Here is a 24,188-nt window from a genome sequence, read left to right as displayed (position 1 = left end):
AATAGTCTTGTAACAACTAAAACATTGTCTTTTTATTTTTCATAAAATACTATTTGTACATTTCGCATATGAGAAAACTGAAAAATATAACTTGAAAGAGCATAATAAATAATTTGCCATAAGGCTTCCTTAATTTTTCCTGAATTACTTATTTGTCACTTATTAATTATTACTTATAACAGTACTTAGCTTCCCCATCTGAACTAGTTATTTAACCTCTAAAACTCAATTTCATATCTGAAAAAGGAGAATAATAACAGAACTTTCACTCATAAGGATTTTTGCTAGCTTAAACAAAATAATGTTTACAAGTATATATAAAGCATTTCAAACAAAATCTGGCACCAAGTAAACATTCAAAGACTGTCCATTATTTGTAAAACAAATACAAATATCTTTTCAGTACAAAAAGATATTCTACATTTTTTAATAAAGAAAAAGAGCATTTTAAATCAATTACTGAATAACCCTCTTCGAAGTTAATGGAAAATAAACCACCCAAGGTGTTTTTTGAGACACCTGTCCAAAATCATAACAGGAAAACTTTAGAAACAAGTACAATGAAAAATTGGTCATGGGTAGGGTAGAAAGGAAGGGAAGTATAGAAATTCAAAAGTATTATTTCATTATAAAATTAAGAAAAAAACTAAAATTCCTACCTAAATATATACTTTCTTAAATAATGTGTTAAATGATTCTACATAGTAATTGGAAATTTGTATAACAAATATTCTTATTTTTCTTTGAATTTCTTTTAATTTTTAATTTTTTAAATTCTAATTAGGAAGAAGAACAATAGGTTTTCTTTGTATCTACCTGCATAACATTTATCATGGCTATATAGTTATGTACATGAGTATAGTTATTTTCTTTTTTCTTTCATCTTTCTTTCTTTCCCCCCACCCCGAGATGGAGTCCTGCTCTGTCATCCAGGTTGGAGTGCAGTGGCACAATCTGGGTTCACTGCAACCTCTACCTCCTGGGTTCAAGCAATTCTCCTGCCTCAGCCTCCCGAGAAGCTGGGATTACAGGCGACCACCACCACACCCACCTAATTTTTGTATTTTTAGTAGTGACGGGGTTTCACCATGTTGGCCAGGCTGGTCTCAAACTCCTGACCTTGTGATCTGCCCACCTCAGCCTCCCAAAGTGCTGGGATTACAGGCACGAGCCACCACGCCCAGCCTTCTTTCATCTTTCATGCAGATGAGATTATAAAAATCCCTATTATATACACACATACATACAATATTATGTTTCACACAAGTTTTTGAGTACACAATTAATGTTAGTCAAATAAATCTGTCTTATGTGAGAAGATCCCAAAATAAAACAAATTTTAGATAACAAGAAAGTAAAAGCATCATCTTGTGAGTTCCTAAAATGTTTATCAAAAACAATGTTTGATCTTGCCACATAGAAACCACACTCAAATCCTTCCACGTCACTTTCCTGATTAGAAGGAAAAAGCAAAAAGAACCTCCCAACCTAAGATTCACTGGCTCACATAACTGCCATTCTAGTTTTGTCATTTTAGTGGGTTCTGATGGTTGTTTGGTCCCTGTAGCTCATTCCACACCTCTTGTAGTTCACTTACTGTTCTACAGAAGCCATAAACAGATATTTTTATCGGTAGCTAGATAAGATAAATAGTTTCTCACAAAGAATGCTGTAGCTATTCTGTTATGTTCAACTTGGATTTCAAATATATGTGATTATAACATATCTTCATACATCTTAAATGTATACATACACTTTGCTTTATAAGTGGTACTTTTAAGTAAATATTATCCTTTAGGATTATTATTTAAAAATAAATTCTAAGCTTAGTCTTTCTATTCAAATTACTACTGTACCTTGTAAAGCAGAGTGAATAGCACAATGTGTAAAGTTTTACAGTGCAAAAGTCTCATAAGACCTTTATAGCTGGGATGGAGTGATGTCCTTTTCTTATATGGAGGCCAGGGATTTCCAGGAAATTTTCCACTCTGTTTTAAACTGTAAAAATAAAACAAAACTGGAATTAGATGAGAGCCTCAAAATTAAACTGTGGTTTAAATGTAATTTATAGACACCAATTTCTGTCACAATATTTTATGCAGTGCTATTTTTAATCAAATTGCTTAAAATGCCAAAGAGGTATCTATTCTCCACACAATGAACATTACTATTTCTTTTCCTAATGGCTAAAAATAAGTAAAGAGAGCTAAGCTGAAAATTTAAAAATATATAAACTTTAAAGTGCTAACAAAGAGAAATGAACAGAAAGAATACACATGAAGTACTCAGCAAGGAAATTTCCAGCTGTAACGATTAAGCAAAATAGACAACCTGAAAATTCTCCCACTACCAATGGTTGGAAAAGCTGGATAAAATATAAATGTAATCTTTTGAATGCGTATGTGAGCTCACACAAAAGTGGAATTCTCCAGTTACCAGAAAAAAAGAAGGAATTAATGACAAGCACTAACGCTGTGCCAGTGGTTTTAAAGTCCTTGAGCAAATAGATCACAAGGTGTGTTGGGTTCACACAAGGCTCAGAGATAGAACTGAGATCCCACCTAAAGCTGAGACCCTTGACAGGCTTTACCCTCACTGAAAGAGTAACTCACAAGGAGAATGAATTAGCCTGTCTGTCTCTTCTGGGACGTAAGAACAAGTTCCCCAAGAAGATAATTATGAACTTGTGTGCAAATACAGTAGTCCCCTCTTATCTTCAGGGAACATGTTCCAAAGCCCCCAGTAGATGCCTGAAAATATGGATAGTACCAAACTCTCTACATACTGTGTTTTCCTACACATACATACCTATGATAAAGGTTAATTTATAAATTAGACACAGTAAGAGATTAACAACAGTGATAACAGATTACAGTAATATACTGTAATAAAAGTTAGGTGAATGTGTACATGCTTTCTCTCTCAAAATACCTTATGTATAGTAGTTCCCCTTATACCTAGTTTTACTTTCCACAGTTTCAGTTACCCATGGTCAACCATGGTCAGAAAATATTAAATTAAAATCTCCAGAAATAATTCATATGTTTTCAATTGCATGCCATTCAAAGTATTGTTATAATTGTTCTATTTTACCTTTAGTTATTACTGTTAATCTCTATCTCTAATTTATAAATTAAGCTTTATCATAGGCATGTATTGTAGGAGAAAAACATAGTATATATAGGGTTTGGATACCATCCCTCATTTCAGGCATCCACTGTGGGTCTTGGAACATGTCCTGAGGATAAGAGGGGGACCATTGTACTATACTCACTCCTGTTATTCTTGTGATGATATGAGATGATGAAATGCCTATGTGATGAGATGAAGTGAAGTGAATGATGGTAAGTAAGCACTGTGACATGGTATCAGGCTACTAATGACCTTCTAACAACATGTCATCAGAAGGAGGAACATCTGCTTCAGGTGATCCTGAAACATCTGGCCATGACAATGTGATGGCTGGATGTCGGGAGCAGACAACGTCAATAACTAACAAGTGAGTAGTATACACAGCATGGTACACTGGATTAAGGAACAACCCATATCCCAGGTGGGACAGAGCAGGACGGCACGAGAATTCATCATCCTGCTTACAATGGCATATAATTTAAAATTTATAAATTATTTATTTCTGGAATTTTCCATTTAATATTTTTGGACAGCCATTGGCTACAGGTAACTGAAAGTACGGAAAACTAAACCAGATAAGAGGGGACAACTGTAATAGCAGCCTCATAACACAAAAGGCAAATTTTGAGGGAATTACACAGAGAAAATGACAAATTTACAACCACAGTAAAGGATATTAATATACTTATCCAAATAAGAGCCAGAAAAAAATTGGTAAAGAGTTTTAAGATTTTTAACAACACAATTAAGAAGCATGGGCAGAGGCAACATGCAACAATTAGAGAATACACATAATTTTAACAGCGCTTAGAATATTTATAAAAATTGACTAAATATGTAGAATGCAAAGTAAATCTCAACAAATATCAAAAGAACAGATACATGAACCACATTCACTTGTCACATAGCAAATAAAACTAGAAACCAACTTAAAAATATAACTCAAAACTGCAGACATGCAGACATTTTAAAGCACTATGCTCTTAGAAATTCAGACGCCATTAAAAATCGTAACAGAAAAATTTAAAGCCTAAACTATATAGAAAACGTTGTGGGCCACAACTAAAGCAGTACTTAGAAGGAAATACATAGTCTTAAAATCCATACATTTGTTAAAAAATCAACAGCTAAGCATCCAAATTATAGTTAATAATAATGTATTTTATATTTCAAAATAGCTAGAAGAACTGTAATGTTCCCAACATAAAAAGAAGATAAATGTTTCAGGTGACGAATATCCCAATTTCCCTGATTTGATCATCACACATTGTATACATGTATGAAACTATCAGAGAAGTATCTTCAAATACTGTGTAAAAGGTAACGTTAAGGCTAAGATATATCAATTAAAAATATTTTCAAAATCTATAACAATAAAAATTAAAAGGGAGTAATTAAAAATGAAAACCAAATGCACTAAAACAACAGCAACAACTAAGTATCCAAGAAAAGGAAAAAAGACAATCCAAACTAAACTGAAAAAAGATAATAATGGCCTGGCATAGTGACTCACACCTGTAATCTCGGCACTTTGGGAGGCCAAGGCAAGCAGATCGCTTCGAGCTCAGTAGTTCAAGACCAGCCTGGGCAACATGATGAAACCCTGTCTCTACAAAAAATACAAAAATTAGCCAAGCATGGTGATGCACCCCTGTAATCCCAGCTACTCAGGAGGCTGAGGTGGGAGGATCGCTTGAGCCCAGGAGTTAAAGGCTACAGTGAGCCAAGATTGCACCATCACACACCAGCCTGGAAGACAGAGTGAGACTGTCTCAAAAAAGGAAAAAAAAAGCCTGGCACGATGGCTCACACCTGTAAAACCAGCACTTTGGGAGACTGAGGTGGGCGGATCACGAGGTCAGGAGATCGAGACCATCCTGGCTAACATGGTGAAGGCCTGTCTCTATTAAAAAAAAAAAAAAAAATGCAAAAAATTAGTTGGGTGTGGTGGCGGGTGCCTGTAGTCCTAGCTACTCAGGAGGCTGAGGCAGGAGAATGGCATGAACCTGGGAGACGGAGCTTGCCGTGAGCAGAGATCCTGCCACTGCACTCCAGCCTGGGCGACAGGGCGAGACTCCATCTCGAAAAAAAAAAACAAAAACAAAAACAAAAGATAATAAATAATAGAGGAAAAAAGAATAAGAATGAAATAGAAAATGGTGGTAGGAGGAGAGAGACAATCAAAAGTTGGTTCTTAGAAAACACAGTAAAACTGGCCGGGCGCAGTGGCTCACGCTTGTAATCCCAGCACTTTGGGAGGCCGAAGCGGGCGGATCACGAGGTCAGGAGATCGAGACCACGGTGAAACCCCGTCTCTACTAAAAATATTAAAAAATTAGCTGGGCGTGGTGGCGGGCACCTGTAGTCCCAGCTACTCGGAGAGGCTGAGGCAGGAGAATGGCATGAACCTGGGAGGCGGAGCTTGCAGTGAGCCGAGATTGCGCCACTGCACTCCAACCTGGGCGACAGAGCGAGACTCCGTCTCAAAAAAAAAAAAAAGAAAACATAGTAAAACTGATAATCATCTGATATGACACCTAATTCAAAATAAGAAATAGCAAACACAAATAAATAATAGGAATAAAAACACAGGGAAGATTTTTTAATCATTAAGGATAAACTTAAGATAAAGATTTCTTAGAAAAATATAACTTAGCAATTTTTTTCAAGAAATAACCTAAGCAAGCCTATAACCTTTAAAGAAAGTGAACGTGTAGTTTTAAGTTATCCACAAAAAAAAGAAAAGATGTATGAGGCCCAGGTTGTTGAACAGGCAAGGTCTATTAAAACTCAAAGGAACACCACATGAATAAGAATGAAGCTGGACCACTACCTCACAGCATACATAAAAACTAACTCAAAATCGATCAGAGAATTTGATGTAAAAGCTTCAGCTTTAGTTTTATATTTTTAGGCATAAAACTCTCGGAGAAAAACATAGGTTTAGGTATTTGTGACCTTGATTTAGGCAACAGAAGGAAAATTAAATTAATTTAGGCAACAAACAGGAAAATTAAAGAAAAAAAACTGGAATTCATCAAAATTTAAAACATTTGTGACTCAAAGAACACTTTCAAGTAAGTGAAAAAGACAATCCACAGAATGACAGAAAACATTTACAGACTGGGCGCAATGGCTCATGCCTGTAATCCCAACACTTTGGGAGACTGAGGCAGGCAGATCACTTAAGCTGCAGAGATCAAACCAGCCTGGGCAACACATGTAGAGACCCCATCTCTACAAAAAATTCAAAAATTAGCCATGTGTGGTGGCGTATGCCTGTAGTCCCAGCTACTCGGGAAGCCAATCAGGATCACATGAGCCTGGGGAGGCGCAAGGCTGCAGAGAACTGTGATCATGCTACCAGCCAGGGCAACAGAGTGACACTGTCTCAAAAAAAAAAAAAAGGGAGAAAGAAAATATTTGCAAATCATATAACTGATAAGTTTAGTATTCAGAATATACAAAGAGGTGTTAAAACTCAGTAATAAAAAGTGCAATTAAAAAATGAGCAACAAAATTGGCAGCATATGGTACCTTTATAAATGGAGGTGGGAAGGTGGGGGCTAAAATAAGGAGGACTGGATGAAAACTGCCTTTCCACCACTGAAACAGAATTTTGGCTATAGAACTCATCTCTGGGGAGGATAAAATAGCAAGTACAATTGAGGATATGAGGATGAGAGATTAAAATCATCATATGCGTATTTGACTCAGAGATCCTAGGCCTTGTCTCCCAATCTGTTTACAGAATAATAGCAGCAATACCATTTCCTTCCGGGCAATATCTGAGGATACTTCCCTGAGGAATCTGACCAGGCCAAAAAGAAAGATCTAACACAAGTGCTTCTCAACAAACCTGCCTACCCAAATCACCCTATATTAAAATTCAGAATCTACAAGTTCCACCAATGCACTCGAGAGCTCTTAATAACAAGCAGTCAACATTGTCAGACATCTGGGGAACGCCTCTAACTCGAAAGCTAGAGACTGAACAATAGAAAATGCATCTTAGATGGATTAAAGACTTAAATGTCAGACCTAAAACCATGAAAAGCCTAGAAGAAAACCTAGGCAATACCATTCAGGACATAGGCATGGGCAAGGACTTCATGTCTAAAACACCAAAAGCAATGGCAACAAAAGCCAAAATTGACAAATGGGATCTAATTAAACTAAAGAGCTTCTGCACAGCAAAAGAAACTACCATCAGAGTGAACAGGCAACCTACAGAATGGGAGAAAATTTTTGCAATCTACTCATCTGACAAAGGGCTAATATCCAGAATCTACAAAGAACTTAAACAAATTTACAAGAAAAAAATCAAACAACCCCATCAAAAAGTGGGCAAAGGATATGAACAGACACTTCTCAAAAGAAGACATTACACACATGAAAAAATGCTCATCATCACTGGCCATCAGAGAAATGCAAATCAAAACCACAATGAGATACTATCTTACACCAGTTAGAATGGCAATCATTAAAAAGTCAGGAAACAACAGGTGCTGGAGAGGATGTGGAGAACACTTTTACACTGACTAGTTCAACCACTGTGGAAGACAGTGTGGCAATTCCTCAAGGATCTAGAACTAGAAATACCATTTGACCCAGCCATCCCATTACCAGGTATATACCCAAAGTGTTATAAATCATGCTGCTATAAAGACACACGCACACGTATGTTTATTGCAGCACCATTCACAATAGCAAAGACTTGGAACCAACCCAAAAGTCCATCAATGATAGACTGGATTAAGAAAATGTGGCACATATATACCATGGAATACTATGCAGCCATAAAAAAGAATGAGTTCACATCCTTTGCAGGGACATGGATGAAGCTGGAAACCATCATTCTGACCAAACTGTTGCAAGGACAGAAAACCAAACACCGCATGTTCTCACTCATAGGTGGGAACTGAACAATGAAAACACGTGGACATGGGATGGGGAACATCACACACCGGGGCCTGTTGTGGGGTGGGGGGAGTGGGGAGGGATAGCATTAGGAGATATACCTAATGTAAATGACAAGTTAATGGGTGCAGCACACCAATATGACACATGTATACATATGTAAGAAACCTGCACGTTGTGCACATGTACCCTAGAACTGAAAGTATAATAATAAAAAAAGAAAATGCGTCTTAGAGGAAACAGATAGCTACATGGAATGAAGAAAAAAATCTTAAAAATAAGAAAACTATCATTAATATATCAGAGAAATAAGCTGTACCTATGATTATGAAGATGCTATAAAATTAACTTTGCATTTAAAAAAACTGGTTTCTGGGCCAGGCACACCTGTAATCCCAGCACTTTGGGAGGCCGAGGTGGGCGGATCACCTGAGGTCGGGAGTTCAAGACCAGACTGACCAACATGGAGAAACCCCGTCTCTACTAAAAATACAAAATTAGCCGGGCATGGTAGCCCACGCCTGTAATCCCAGCTACTAGGGAGGCTGAGGCGGATGCATAGCTTGAATCCGGGAGGCAGAGTTTGCAGTGAGCCGAGATCACGCCATTGCACTCCAGCCTGGGCAACAAAAGTGAAACTCCATCTCAAAAAAATAAAATAAGTTGGTTTGTATATAATACTACAGTGACAATATATAAATGTAATTTTCAAAATGATCCCAACAGTCATGACGAAATATTTCAACTATTCTATTTCATTTAGCATAAAAAAGCAATTTTTAATTTTACTTTCTTTGTTTGCTTTAAGCAGTAGCCACTAAATATATGGCACCTAGATTAATAAATTGTTCCAAAATAAAGGTTATATATTTGTTGAAGGCCTGAATAATACATCATTTTGACTGCTCTTTTCAAAAGCATTAATAGAATAATGCAAATGAAATGCTACATGACAGAAAAAACTTATTTGTGACTCAAACCAACACGTAATTATTGACTAGTCTGAGACAAAAATGATATATATAAACTCATACATCATACTTTCAAACATGGGGCAGCAGCCATTAACCTTCAAGATGGGAGACAGGAGGCAACAGAAATATAAGAAATTACATATTTTTAAAAATGTACTTTCCAGTTCAATTTAAAACAGATGCTTTATGAAATCATTTCTATCTTTAGAAATGGCCTAGCTCATAGTTCTAACAACACTGCCACTGTCAGACATATTTCACTGGGCATAATGGCTCACATCTATAATCCTAGCACTATGGGCGGCTGAGACAGGAAGATCACTTGAGACTAAGAGTTCAACACCAGCCTGGGCAATATAGCAAGAACCCACCTCTACAAAAAACTTTTAAACAATTAGCCAGGCATGGTGGTGTGCACCTGTAGTCCTAGCTACTCAGGAGGGTAAGATGGGAAGATCACTTGAGTCCAGAAGTTGGAGGCTACAGTGGGCTATGAACACGCCACTGCACTCCAGCCTGGGTGACAAAGTGAGACCCTGTCTCAAAAACAAACAAACAAAAAACAGACATATTTTCACTGAGCTTTTCTGAGCCACAATGTCTTCATATATAAAATATAACACTGAAATGAATGGATGGTTTTCCAACTGTTGGTTTGCTTTGTTGTTGTTGTCTTGTTTTCGTTTTCTTTTTAAGAGCTGAATGCCCACTCAGGGGTATTTGGAAGGGAGTGAGGGAAGCAGGATGAGCCACTTTCACTCTCTTAAGCCTCTTCTTGCTGTTGCCCAACTCTGTCTTCAATGATGGCCCAAGAGACGCTTTTATAAAACCTGGACTAGATCTTAAAGGCCTTTTCCAGCAATAAGAGCCTAAAATTCTAAGCACCTAAACATCATATAAAGCAAATGGCTTACTTTCACTTAAACTCTCAGCACAAAAACTGAAAGAAATCTACTTTTCATTCATTTAACAAATATTTACTGATTGCCTTTAAAGTGCCTGGCACAGAGCTAAATTGTGAGAACACGAAAGTTTAAATTTATCTGACCATATTTCATTTTAGTTTGCAAGATGACCTCCAAAAGGCCTGCTTGCAAATAAAAAAAGATCCCTCCCAGTATAATCAGTTAAGCCACTTTTTGTCCCTTAAAACTAAAAAGCAGATGAAAATGATCCAGAGCAAACAAATCGGCCAGGCACGGTGGCTCATGCCTGTAATCCCAACACTTTGGGAGGCCGAGGCAGAGCATTCAATAAATGTGTGCTGTTAAATAAAATTTCCCCTTTAAAATTGATTGCATTATTTAACGATTCCTTCAAAGCTTTGAAAGTTTCAGCCCAATTTCAGTCCAAATTTCTAGTAACTACAAAGTAAAAGAGAATAAAATTTACTTAATTCTTATACATTCAAAACAACTAACCATCATCACTACCCTGAAAAAAAGGCAGAGCCATTTAAGACTAGTGTTTATGAAGTCTCAATTAGGTTTTCCATGCAAATGCTTCTTCCCAATTTTCTTCATTTTTCAATTTTTCAACAGGAATTACTCAAATTTATTTATTCAACAAATATATTATGAATACCTACTAAGTGCCAGCATTGAGATAAGTATTAAAGATGTAGAAGAGATACAAAGATAAAAATATCTTCCCTCAAGGAGCTAAGAGTTCAGTAAAAGACTACAAGCAAGTACATTTTTACAAAACTACATGAAAAGCAGAAAAAGAGGGAGTTAAGAAACTGGAGAAAGAGAACCTCAGTCTAATTTCTCCAAGGGTTTAGAGAAAGGGGGAGAGAGATGCTGATGGCTGAACTGGGTTGTTGTTGTTGATTTAAAGATTGTTTTGGTTTTGTTTGGGGGGAGGAAGTGAATTAAAATTCCACATTAAAAACTTTCTTCAGATATTTGTCTGTGATAGATATTTGTATTACTGCAAAGTCTTGGCAAAAGAGAAGTTTCACTTTGATAGTTATCTGGATAAGTATTGATACTTTCTCAAAATCAAGGACATTTGCATCATTTAAACTTGCTTTTTAAATGTTTAACTTTGGCTGTAGGAAAGCACAAGTAAAAGATGATATCGGCAATATAATATTAACTGTTAAGGTTTAAAAAGAGGTGGAAATAATACATTTACAACAGTCTACAATTTACAATAACATACAAGATTGAATTCTGCATTTAAAAGATATCTTTCAAAATTTTTGTCTTCCGTAGTCATCAATACTGTAAACTATTTTGTTAAATATTTACAAGTAAAATTAATTTTGCTTTGGCTATTTTCCCAGTTGTCATGAACACAGAAATATGTTCACTTATTACAGACACCCATCACCATCTCTGATGTCAGAGAATTCTATTCTCTTAACTTGTGCCTCCTCTACTGGTTCAAAAGTAGAACAACACAAAACCAAGCCTTTAATTCCACTGATGGAACAGCAACTAAATAAGTTTCTGTTTTTTAATTTAGTGATCATGTTCTAAATTTATCAGATTAACATCAAATTTTGGATAAAGATCTTAACATAAATCTCCACCAGATTATTTTTTAAACCTTAAATTATTTTTTCACCTTTAAAGAATGAAAGTATACTTTAATGAGAGCATATCATATCTGTGCTATCAATGAAATTTTTCCACAGAAATATAAAATACTGTTATGATGCTAATCAATTTGATGGACTTACAATGCAGTATATCTGTCCATTGCAGACTGCACATCTCTACGGTAAACTGTTCGAAGAATGACCATGACAGGGTCAAACTCTTGATCCCAGACTTCAGCTATTATTCAAAAGAAAGTAGAAACATTGACTTCTCAGAAATAAAATCAATATTTATTGACTTATTACATTTGTTAAGTATATTTTACATTTAAAAGACAGAACAATTTAATCTGACTGTAGTATTTGCCTTAAGAAGCTTGATGCCATGCTTACTTTTCTAAGTCAAAAATCACAATTTCATCATCAGGAATGTTCTCTTGAGTTCAGCAAGCACTAAAGAACAAAAGTTTTGTAATACAACAATGCCTCATCAGAAAAGTTTACCTCATTGTTGTTGTTTTTTGTAAGGTGCCAATTAGAAAGAAACACAGCACATTAGGACCTTTGAGAGTATTTAAAGTTAAGTAGGGCATGATGCCTCACACCTGTAGTCCCAGCTACTTGGGAGGCTTAGCCAGGAGGCTCACCTGAACCCAGGAGTTTGAGACCAGCCCAGTCAACAAAGCCGGACCTCATTTCCCAAAAAAAAAAGTATTAAACAAAAAAAGAACTTAAAAGTAAAAACATGAAAACTAGATTTAAAGATTAATGAGGCTGGACACGGTGGTTCATGCCTGTAATCTCAGCACTTTAGGCAGCTGAGGTGGGCAGATCACTTGAGGTCAGTAGTTTGAGACAAGCCTGGCCATCATGGTGAAACCCCGTCTCTACTAAAAATACAAAAATTAACCAGGCGTGGTGGCACACACCTGTAATCCCAGCTACTCGGGTGGCTGAGGCAGGAGAAACACTTGAACCCAGGAGGCGAAGGTTGCAGTGAGCCAAGATCACGCCACTGCACACCAGCCTGGGCAACAGAGTGAGACTCAGTCTCCAAAAAAAAAAAAAAGTTAATGAGCTATTGATTTTGAAGAAACCCACTTTATAAGTCTTTTTTGTTTATAAAAAATTTTCTACTCCTTTGCTAAAACTGATCATTTGTCTCCTTACCTTCTGCATAATTAGGAACCACCATCCTATGTGTGGAATGTGTACAACTGATGGTTCACAAGATGATTTTAAGTATTAAGTATATAAAGCTTTTCATTTTAATAATTATGTAATTATTTTTAATGTGTATAATGTATATCAGAAAATTGTAACTTGCAAATAAAATTCATGATACCTCACTAATAATCATCTTAGGAAGAGGCAAAGTTTTTTTTTTAGGTTAATTCATTTTAAAAAATACTGAAATACTAAGTATATTTCAGTAGAGCGGCTATTTAGATGTGGCAAAAATCTAAAGGATGGACTGAGATAATAATTTTAGAAACCACTGCCTTCAGAGTATCTCCTTACTAGATTTTTTTTCTCTCATTCTCTCTAGCAAAATTCCTAACATTTGACAACATGGTGAGAAGCTTAAGCTTCTCCCTACCCATCGACTACAATTACAACTTTCTAGCACAAGACACTGGTAACCATTGTTAACCACTGTCCCTAGTTTCATGTAACAAGCTATTCATCTTAAAGTATCAGAAGTATGACTTAAAATTCTGAAGACAGTCCTTCACAAAGACCTTTATTACTATTTCTAGAATCATTCATCGTCCTTTTTTTTTTTTTTTTTAAAGACAGATTCTCGCTGCGTCATCCAAGCTGGAATACACTGGCGTGATCTTGGCTCACTGCAAGCTCCGCCTCCCGGGTTCACGCCATTCTCCAGCCTCAGCCTCCCGAGTTGCTGGGACTACAGGTGCCCGCCACCAAGCCCAGCTAATTTTTTGTATCTTTAGTAGAGACAGGTTTCACCATGCTAGCCAGGATGGTCTCGATCTCCTGACCTCATGATCCGCCCACCTCGGCCTCCCAAAGTGCTGGGATTACAGGCGTGAGCCACTGTGCCTCGCCTTGATCGTCCTTCTCTTTAAAGTCTATTATTTTGCATAATTAACATGCCAAAGCTTTTATCAGAATTGCACAACCTTAGCAATGGAAGAAAACTTTAGCGATTAATTAGCCCAGTGGGCTTCAAACAGCGTTCCATGGAGCTGAATTACCACAGACGTATAACAGGGGCCACTTTAGGAGCAAGTGGATAGCAGGGCAGAGGAGAAGCTAGGTTCACTACCCACATCCACTTTAACAGGAGTAGGCCAGCTTTTGTTGGTTTTATATTAATATAACAAATTCACTTAAGGCTTAGTCCCCGAAACCAGAGGCTTGTTTCAACCACTTTTAAAAGTTTAAAAACTTATTTTACAGATAAGAAGCCAAATCCAAAGATAAAAAAACTGGCTGGGCACGGCGGTTCACACCTGTAATCCCAGTACTTTAGGAGGCTGAGGCAGGAGGATTGCTTAAGCCCAACAGTCGAGACCAGCCTGGGCAACATAGCAAGGCCCTGTCTCTACAAAACACATGAAAATTAGCCAGCATGGTGGTGGGTGCCTATGGTCCCAGCTACTGCGGAAGCTGAGGTGGCAGGATTGCTTGAGCCCAGTAGGTCAAGGGTGCAGTGAGCTGTGATGGCACCACTGCACTCCAGCCTGAGTGACAAAGTGAGGCTCTGTCTCCAAAACAAACAAACAAACAAACAAACAAAAAAAAACCAACTGATTTCCTAAACCACACAACTAGCAAATATAATTCATACAGTATTTAAATATGACACTCAATTTCCCTGCTCTAATCTCCGAATGGCCGGTATTCCATCTCAGCATTGTTCAGAACAATCATCTAAAGAGCTTGTTTTAAAAAGCAGATTCCCAGATCTCACCCACAGAGCTTCTGATGACAGCAGATAAGAGGTGAGACACAGGAACCTGCATTCTTAATGAGGAGCACAAGTGAGTCTGACAGAGATGTAATCCTCACATCACACTTTTATAAGCACTGCACTACACCACAGAACCACTCCACTCCCAAATTCATCTAATTTTACACACAAAATATCCTCTACACTAAAAAAATACTGTGATTTTCTTTTAATGGAATACTTTCCAACCAGAGACTCTGGATTTTCTTGCTCCTTGTGAACTCCCCGAAAAATCCCAAATAAGGCTTTTCTGTTCTGCTTTGCCAAACACACACAGTACAGTATATATTATTTACAACTTCAAAATGGGCATTGGTTTTTCATTTAGACAATGTGTTGAGGGAGTCAAGAAGTACGTAACTGCTACTTCCTTCAAAATTTTCACTTAGAGAAGTGAAAATCTGAAAGTCAAACAAAAAAAGACTGTGTAAATCAAAACCTCACTTACTTCTGGCTCCTGTCAAGGATGTCAACTATGAATCTAGCGGGGAAAAGCCTTCCAAAACCAATCATCCACTTAAGGAAAACATTCTGTGCATTTAACATAGGTTCAAAATGTAAGTAAGTGCTATCAGCATTCTAGGTGGACTTTTTTTTTTTTTTTTTTTGAGATGGAGTTTCACTCTTGTTGCCCAGGCTGGAGTGCAGTGGCCGCAATAGGGGCTCACTATAACCTCCACCTCCTGGGTTCAAGCGATTCTCCTGCCTCAGCCTCCCAAGTAGCTGGGATTACAGGCACCTGCCACCATGCCTGGCTAATTTTTTTGTATTTTTAATAGAGATGGGTTTCATCATGTTGGCCAGGATGGTCTCGAACTCCTGACCTCAGGTGATCCAGCCACCTCGGCCTCCCAAAGTGCTGGGATTACAGGCATAAGCCACCACGCCTGGCCTATACAGACTTTAATTTGAACTATTTCAAGTTAAAATTTGGGTTGTGAGGATTCTTTCGCTGTTTCAAAATCAAATTTGGAGAGTAAATACATTCAAAATATTTTTAATATACATTTTGTTTTATAGTTTCTGGTTCATTTATGGTTATGATCACTTATAAAACTGAATGAGAGTTCAAATACAAATTTCCTTTATAGTTCAGAGTCATCTAAGAAGTCTTAGTGTAACATAAAGCTATAGATTTCTAAGTAATTGAAAGCAGTATCACTGTTTACCAATAAAGACATACATTTATAACAAAATGGAGAAAAGAAAACCAAAGCTTGAATGAATAAAAGGTAAACATTTTCTTTTAATACACAGAAGAATTCACCATTCAAGAATTGATATTTGAAAGAGTCCATTTATGTATATAAACATACCTTTGGGAGTATACATGCCTTGTTGCATAGAACCTCCAGGTTCAAAAACAGGAGCCTTAAAATCAGCTACAGCTGATAAAACTGATTCAAAGCTGTAACTGCCTGGAATAATGCCACTTTTGGGATTAGGATTTTCTGGAATATGATATATATGTCAAGAAAAAATATTAATAACAAAAAGCCAGATTTATAGCCTTTCCAAGGTACTCTAGATTCTCATTTTGCTGAAGTAGACAAATAGTAATTGGCTGTAATATATAAAGCTAGCCACAAGAGGGCTATATAATACAACAGTTCAATAATAACTGTTTCTAATTGTGATTTTTGAAAATATGTTTAATCTAGGAGCCTACTAATAAATTGTATGCTGCAGCAGTTCCCAGGTATATTTTCCCCAAAATAAATTTATCAAATTTCAGAAAACGATTGAAAAACTTATAAAAATGTGTCTTCATTTTCATCATTTTGTAAATAACTTTTCCTTAAAAAACAGAAAGAAGTTGTGAAAAATTAGCCAAGATTTTTATGAGCAAAGATTGTTTTTCAAAAAACACAAATTTCATCCCCAAAGAAAAAAATGCTAAGCAAATTTAAGCAAAGAGGCAAACCAAAAAGATTCTCTCCTCAAAGTATATAAATCTTTAAAATTGAAAGACACAAAGATCGTTTTTACTCTATAATAACACTGACGCATAGTTCATAATGACTGAAGGAAATCATCAGACAGTATCAAATTGATGCTGCTTACAAAAATCAAGGTTGTCAAATAGGCATTCTAATAGGACTTATTTCACAAAACAAAAGTTTAGCCAATTCTTCCAAACATAGTCATAAGATATACAAATACTAAATTCGGCCAGAAATTTTATCACAAAATTACTTGATAATCTTTGTGTAAAATTTTATTAACATTAACTTAAAAAGATAATCAGATTCTCATTGTATGTTCAGTCCTATACAAAGAACCACAGGTTCCCTGTTTGTACACAATAATCTACAAATTCAAAAATCCTTTAAGACCAAATTCTACAGAAAAACCCTCAAAATGTTTAAAATCCTGGTAATAATAATCATAAGGTATAACTTTAACTGTTAACCATGAATTGCATCCTGGTTACACAAACAAAATAGACCTAGCTGTCTTTTACAAAATGTTCAGTAATGCTGTCCTAGAAGGTTAAATGCTGGGGTGGCCAAAGCCATCATTCAGTCCTGAAATCTACCCTGAAGTCTAAGAAGAGTTCCCCAAGAGGTAATAATAGGAGATTTAAAAAAAAAAAAAAAAAACAGTTACCAGGCCTGAATACATACTTGAGCACACAATTGGTATTCTTCTTTTTCTATATTATTTTTCAACTTTGAAAAAAAATTAATCAAAAAATTGATAAACTGTTACTCATAAAAATTACTTATTTTAGATTCTGCAACTAACAGAAAGTAAAATTTTAAAAGGATATGAGGTCCAGCAATGAACTGTGTGTCCTGTCATTCATACACAGCTGGGCTACCATCTCGGCCCTGAGAATCTCATCATCAGACATTCCTAAAATTATTAAAAACAGAATTAACAAATCTGAGTATACATAAATTATAAAGAAAAAAACTTACCACACTTTTTATTAAGCTGTTTTACCAAATATAAGATGCTTCAAATTAAAGAGTAAAGCAGCAATGCTTCAAACATAACTGCAGTTTAACTGCTGTTTGCAGTTCCCTTAAGCAAAGGATATTTTAAGGATATTCTAAAAGGTATACCTACAGTACAACATATCAAGAGTTTGAAACATTGTTTAAATTTATCTACATCCTTTCCCTTTTTCCCTAAGCCAGTTACTACCAAAGGGAGGGGGAGAAAGGGAGGAAAACAGTTAATACCTAAGTATTAGTATCAGTGAGTTTTACCTAAATGTAAACGAAGACTCAAAAGAATCACAAGAAATGTAAGAGCGCCTTCTAACATCGACCTCTCATGCTCTGCATCAAGTACTGTATTTTGATGTTGTGATGCCATTGTCAACAAATCCACTACCTTAAATCTACAAGAAGAAATATTTGAAACATATTTTTATAAATTAAAACAAAATTAACTGGACACTTCCTAATACCTGTCTTAATAAAATTATGCCTACCTTTCGAAGACGGATGAAATAAAATAATCTGGGTCAAGTCTAGAAGCACAAACCTTTAAAAGAAAACAAAATGCTTTATTTCTCAATATTCAGTTTTCCTTCGATCAATCATGTTTTTCTATACTTTTTTTGTTTTTTGTTATTTTATTTTATTTTTTTTTAGACAGGGTCTCACTCTCACCCAAGCTGGTGCAATCTCAGCTCACTGCAACCTCCACCTCTGCCTCCCAGGCCCAAGCAATCCTCATGCCTCAGTCTCCCGAGTAGCTGGGATTACAGGCGTGTGCCACCACACCTGCCTAATTTTTGTATTTTTAGTAGAGACAGGGTTTCGACGTGTTGGCCAGGCTGGTCTCAAACTCCTGGCCTCAAGTGATCTGTCTGCCTTGGCCTCCCAAAGTGCTGGGATTACAGGCGTGAGCCACCACGCCTGGCCAAGATTTTTATTTTCTGTATGTTATGATGTTTTGACATCTTGAGGGGCCTTACAGACCTGAAGACAGTCCCTCCCAGAGCCAGCTAATTCCTAAACATACTAAGCAACTTACTTGGGAAAATACCTGTCATGCAAGCCAACCACTGTCTTTATCTAACTCTCATACATCAACCCAGTATTTCCCCTGCCCTAAATCAACCCAGCGCCAGGTACTGCAGAGCCAGGTACAGCCCCTATGCCTCCAAGTCGGCTGGAATTATTCAAACTAGCCAATCCTGCCTTGCCTTGCCTTGCCTGCAGAAACCCCAATAAAGGCTCTGGCCTAGGCTCTCCCCTCACTCCTTTCTGCCTCTTGACCAAAATCTGGTGCTTTCCTTGTAGCCTTGTGTTGGGTGGTATGCCTCTTCTCCTGGGAAATGTACGTAATAAATTATTCTTTCAATGGCATTGGCATCTCCATGTCATCACTCAGTCACCTCTATAAATTAAAATCCCTTGGGTACAAATGAGACACTTCTAAAGTATATCTGCATTATCTAGCTGGCTTACCTGTAACAGGTAAATGTCAGGATCAATCATGGAATTACAGAAATGAGACTGGACATAGGTCATGGCTTGTCCTTTGATTTGCAGACCATTTCTTACCCACATATTGCTGTGGATTTCAGCAAGACTTGCCTAATAAAAGTAAATTGGACAAAGAATAAATTATCTAAACTCAATCTTTACAAAATATTATAAATAACCATTTCAAAATATTTAATGATGTAATCATAGTGTGAGCCCGATATTCTGTCCAATGTTAATCAGTTGAAATACACTTTTACATTTTTTTTTAACAATAATTATGTTTTTACATAGCCACTTTTTTAGAGTTTAAACATGAGTTGGTTTTCCATGTTGGCCTCTGGATACATTTATAATGACTTTCACTGACATCTTTCACAAGAAATCAATGCTTATGTTTCACTCTATTTCTCCCTCAAGAAAACCCTAAGTAACAACAACAACAAACCTAATATATATGTTTACAGAAAGACACTGGAATAAGCATAAAATAAAATCAACTGTTCAAAGTCAATGAATACATTCTACATCTTTAATTCACTCTAACTCAATCTTAAATCTATACTACTAATTTTCCAAATATTGGAGGTTAGAATAAATGTTCTCACTATATCAGTACTTAATTCTTCATGTATTTATCTCCAGTGTCAACTAAAACTAGGCAGTCATAATTTTTTTTTGGTTTTTTTGAGACAGAGTCTCACTCTGTCGCCAGACTGGAATGCAGTGGCGCGATCTCGGCCCACTGCAACCTCTGTCTCCCAGGTTTAAGCAATTCTTCTTGCCTCAGGCTCCCGAGTAGCTGGGACTACAGGTGCATGCCACCACGCCCAGCTAATTTTTGTATATTCAGTAGAGACAAGGTTTCACCATGCTGGCCAGGATGGTCTCAATTTCTTGACCTCGTGATCTGCCTGCCTTGGCCTCCCAAAGTGCTGGGATTACAGGCGTGAGCCACCGCACCTGGCTTCAAGCACTCATAATTTTATCTGTTTCCTAACACCCAGAGTTCAAATTCAATATTATAATAATTAACAAATCTAAAATTGCCAGGAAAAACAAATTGAAGTGCAAGTCCCTCTAATGTATATAAAAAGCTGGCCTGTCAAATTATAGTGCTGGTATTAAAAGAAATCACAGTGCTTATATAAGCTAATTCTTCTTTCTTCTTTATCTTCTCACTATACAGATACGGAAACTGAGAATCAAGGAGGTGAATTACCCTAAACCTTGTGGAAAATAAAACAGTGGTAGCACCAAGGCTAGAATCTTTCAGATCTCCTGACTCCCAAAACAGTGCTATATAGTACGTTAAATACCACCCCATAAGCAAATATCATGAAAAGAATTCCTGGAAAAAGTAAAACTAAAAAGTAAATCTCATAAAATGAAAAATACCTAAACATAATCTGGCAAAAATACGATAACAACTTTTTTAAAAAAGTTTTCAAACATCTCAGTTCTAATAACAATGAAAGGCATATAAATAAAGGAAGAATCACTTAAACAAGGAATCCACTTCAAAACTTTTTAAATGCCTGAATACATACTTGAATTTGGAGTGGGTGAATCATTAGTTTCATTAACATTTCCTGATCTGGTAAAACAGAATCCAAATCTAGTTCTTGACATTTCACAGCCTAAAAATTACAATAAAAAAGTTACTAATTCAATTCTTATTTCTGAAAATTAAAAAAAAAGGAACAGAATTGTTTAATGACAGTCTTACCTTACTCAAAAACATAGCATAGTAACGATGTAGTGGCAGATGAAAAGTGACTTGGTTAGGTGCTGGCTGGAATAAACAAACAAAATGCACAAGTCAAAGACTATTTTACAGAAATTTTAAGATGGTTGTAAAATGTTTAAACCATACTCTCACCTGGATTTATTACTACACTTTTAGTTCAAAACTTAACATTGTAGAAGATGCAGGTTCTAAAATCACTATAGATAAAATTATTCCATTTTAAACACTTAAGTATAAGTTTCTTGAAGGCAGAAATTGTATTCTACTCAACTTTGAATCCTCTGAAGCATTCAGCACAGATTAATATTTCCTAAATTCAATTCAGCTGAAGCAAATAATCATTATTAAAACAAGGGATGGAATGGATTTCCAGCTACAGTAGACCTTTTGGGACTCTTCAAACGCAGGTATACCAAACATCATGACAGTAGTAACAGTCACATATAACATTCATTGAACACTTACTATGTGCCAGTCACCATGCTAAGCACTTTATTCACATTACCACATTTAATCCTCAGAAGAATGCTATGGGGTAGGAGCTACTAATATTCTCATTCTACAAGTAGCAAAATTCAAACTTAGAAAATTTAAGTAACTTCCTAAAGTTCAAAAGTAGTGAACTGGGGAGCTAATCTGGACTCCACTGTCATATTCAAAACAGTAAGAAGACTCTGACCACATTCCTAAACAGAGGTATAAATGCAGGGCATCGTTAGATTCCTTCACCAGTTACATAAGATGCTTCCAATCAGTACCAAACACACCAGCCTCCATAACAAAACTTCGTAAAAAATAGGTGAATGACCTTAGGCATTCCTGTAAATATTACAAAAACTGTATTTTAAATCTGTGAATCCCATGGATCACAAAATCAACTACAGGGCAAAAATACACCACAGCTGTCCTTCTTAAACAAATGAGTTAAAAACTGAAAAGGTATTGTTTGTTTTTAATGCTTTTTAAGTTCTTAGTAAATATTCTCTTGTTAAAGATTTTTATCCCGGACATTCAGATAATTATGCTAATGTATATAATTTATCATTATAGAGGTTATAAGGAGTCTAAATGTCACCATCCCTGAAATAATTATTTTTTTCAAAACCAGTAAGATAATAATATCCTCCTCAATATGTAAAGGCTATAAAAATTTGTTCTAATAAATAAAAGTTTGCCCTCCATGAATAAACCTTGGGGACATTAAGCTAAGTAAAATAAGCCAGTCACAAAAAGACAGTAACTATATGATTCCACTTATATGAGGTTCTTAGAGCAGCCAAATTCACAGAGATACAAAGCAGAATGGTGGTTGCCAGAAGCTGGGGGAAAAGGAAATGGGGGGTAGCTATTTAATGAGTATAGTTTCGGTTTTATGAGATAAAAAAGTTATGGAGATTGGCTGCACAACAATACAAATACACATAACACTACTGAACTATACACTTAAAAATGATTAAGATAGTGAATTTTATGTTTTATGTGTATTTTGCCACAATTAAAAATAAAATTTTAAAAAGTTTACCCTCCATTACTATAATCACCTTAGTAACATATTCTACAATAACTAGCTAAGTCAGAATCTCTCTCAATTTCCGTTGAGAGACTAAGCACAGTGAGTAGGTGCAGACTCTTTTTTTTTTTAATAGACAGGGTCTCACTCTGTGGCCCAGGGTGGAGTATGGTGGCACGATCACAGCTCGCTGCAACCTCCGCCTCCCAGACTCAAGTTATCCTCCCTCCTCGGCCTCCTGAGTAGCTGGGACTACAGACACACACCACCATGCCTGGCTAATTTCTATTTTTGGTAGAGACAAGGTTTTTGCCACATTGCCCATATTGCTCTTGAACTCCTGGGCTCACGCAATCTGCCCGCCTCAGCCTCCCAAAGGATTGGAATTATAGACATGCACCACCATGCCCAGCCTAGGTGCAGACTCTTTTTTGAGTCTCGCACTGTCCCCCAGGCTGGAGTACAGTGGTGCGATCTCAGCTCACTGCAACCTCTGCCTCCCGGGTTCAAGCAATTCTCCTGCCTCAGCCTCCTGAGTAGCTGGGACTACAGGTATGTACTACCACACCCGGCTAATTTTTGTATTTTTAGTAGAGACAGGGTTTCACCATGTTGCCCAGGCTGGTCTCAAACTCCTGACCTCAAGTGATCCAGCTGCCTCGGCCTCCCGAAGTGCTGGGACCAAAGGCATGAGCCACCATGCCTGCCCCCTAAGTGCAGAATCCTGGTTCTACCACCTAGCTGTAAAACTGTGGGCAAGCTGTCTGATCCTTAAAGTAGGAATAATAAAGAGTTTGGTAGCTGTGAGAAATAAGTAAAACAGCACAGTACCCAGTACATACTGCTATTAACTAGTAAGCCATGGACTCTATCTTATCTTTCAGGGCTTTAGCATATCCTATATTCACATTCTCCATAATGTTAAAAACCATATTCCTTCCTTGTCTAATGTCACAGACTGGCTACTTGATAAGCACTTCTTCTATTCCTATATATACTGATAGTCCTTGGATTCCATTCTTCACTCCGTAGTCTTCTATATGAATTTATCCAGATTCACAGCTTCAGCTGCTAACTCTACCCAGATGATTCCCAAATCTCAGTGGAAATCTCACTCCTGAACTCCAAATCTTACATTCAGGTGTCTACTGAACAGCAATACTTAATATTCCATGGGACCACAAATACAGTGTGTCCAAACCAAACTCAGTATCTTTGCCATAAAACTCAATCATCCTCAATATTTCTTCTCCAGATTCCCAGTAATTTAAATATGAAATGTAGACTTCCTCCTTCTCACAAGCCTCCTATATTTGATGAGGTAGCAAATTATGTTTACTTATTTTTTAAGTATCTCTTAAATCCACTTTCTTCTTTCTGTCTACACTGCACCTAACTAACCTTAGCTCAGGCCCTCAACACCTAGTGCCTAGATTTTAGTGATAACCCCTACTTCTACTACTACCCTGCATAAAACACCTTTTGTGGTGTCTGCCTAGCTCACAACCTTCCCATCTTCTCAGAATGTGTCTCCCTATCCCACTCTGCCACCTCAACCACACACAGAGATTGAGGCCTGACAGTCAAGTTTATAGTAGCCATACTTGACTGGAGGCAGGGCAGGGGACATCTACCCCAGCTTGAGCAATGACTTTCTCTCTTAAAAAATTGGAACTGGGATTCAGAGGCATTCACAGACAATCTGGGAGTATGCCTGAAATGGTAACATTAGGCAACTATAAAAAGGCAGTATTTCACCACATGGGCAAAGCACTGGAAGGGAAGAAAAAATGAGGCACATACACTCAGGGCAAAGCAAAGGCAGGCGACAGGAGTTCCTATTCAGATTTCCAGTTCATCCCTGAGGTCCAGGTGCCCTAACCCTGAGACACCCCTATGTATTCATAATAAATTACTGCTTTTATT

At 36.8% G+C, this 24,188-nt stretch overlaps 1 protein-coding gene across 4 annotated transcripts in view; it reads right to left on the bottom strand.

The window, feature by feature from the left end:
- UBR3 (ubiquitin protein ligase E3 component n-recognin 3) overlaps positions 1-24,188 on the bottom strand; it is a 263,885-nt gene that overhangs the window by 139,833 nt on the left and 99,864 nt on the right. For 3 of the 4 annotated variants that reach the window (XM_055289670.1, XM_063644665.1, XM_063644666.1), the window contains exons 12-20: positions 20,732-20,797; positions 20,553-20,642; positions 18,985-19,113; positions 18,000-18,052; positions 17,773-17,906; positions 17,328-17,413; positions 15,871-16,012; positions 11,716-11,812; positions 1,857-1,998 (exon numbers count right to left, since the gene is read on the bottom strand). In XM_055289670.1, the coding sequence (XP_055145645.1) occupies positions 1,857-1,998; positions 11,716-11,812; positions 15,871-16,012; positions 17,328-17,413; positions 17,773-17,906; positions 18,000-18,052; positions 18,985-19,113; positions 20,553-20,642; positions 20,732-20,797 (939 nt within the window). Of the gene's footprint in view, positions 1-1,856; positions 1,999-11,715; positions 11,813-15,870; positions 16,014-17,327; positions 17,414-17,772; positions 17,907-17,999; positions 18,053-18,984; positions 19,114-20,552; positions 20,643-20,731; positions 20,798-24,188 lie in introns of all 4 variants that reach the window. The other variant, XM_055289672.1, reaches the window with a different exon arrangement.

The sequence above is a fragment of the Symphalangus syndactylus genome, chromosome 8, assembly GCF_028878055.3.
Source record: "Symphalangus syndactylus isolate Jambi chromosome 8, NHGRI_mSymSyn1-v2.1_pri, whole genome shotgun sequence".
In the NCBI taxonomy this organism is placed as follows: Eukaryota; Metazoa; Chordata; class Mammalia; order Primates; family Hylobatidae; genus Symphalangus; species Symphalangus syndactylus.
Note: the sequence above shows the minus strand (reverse complement) of the source record. Positions and strands in the feature narration are given on the sequence as shown.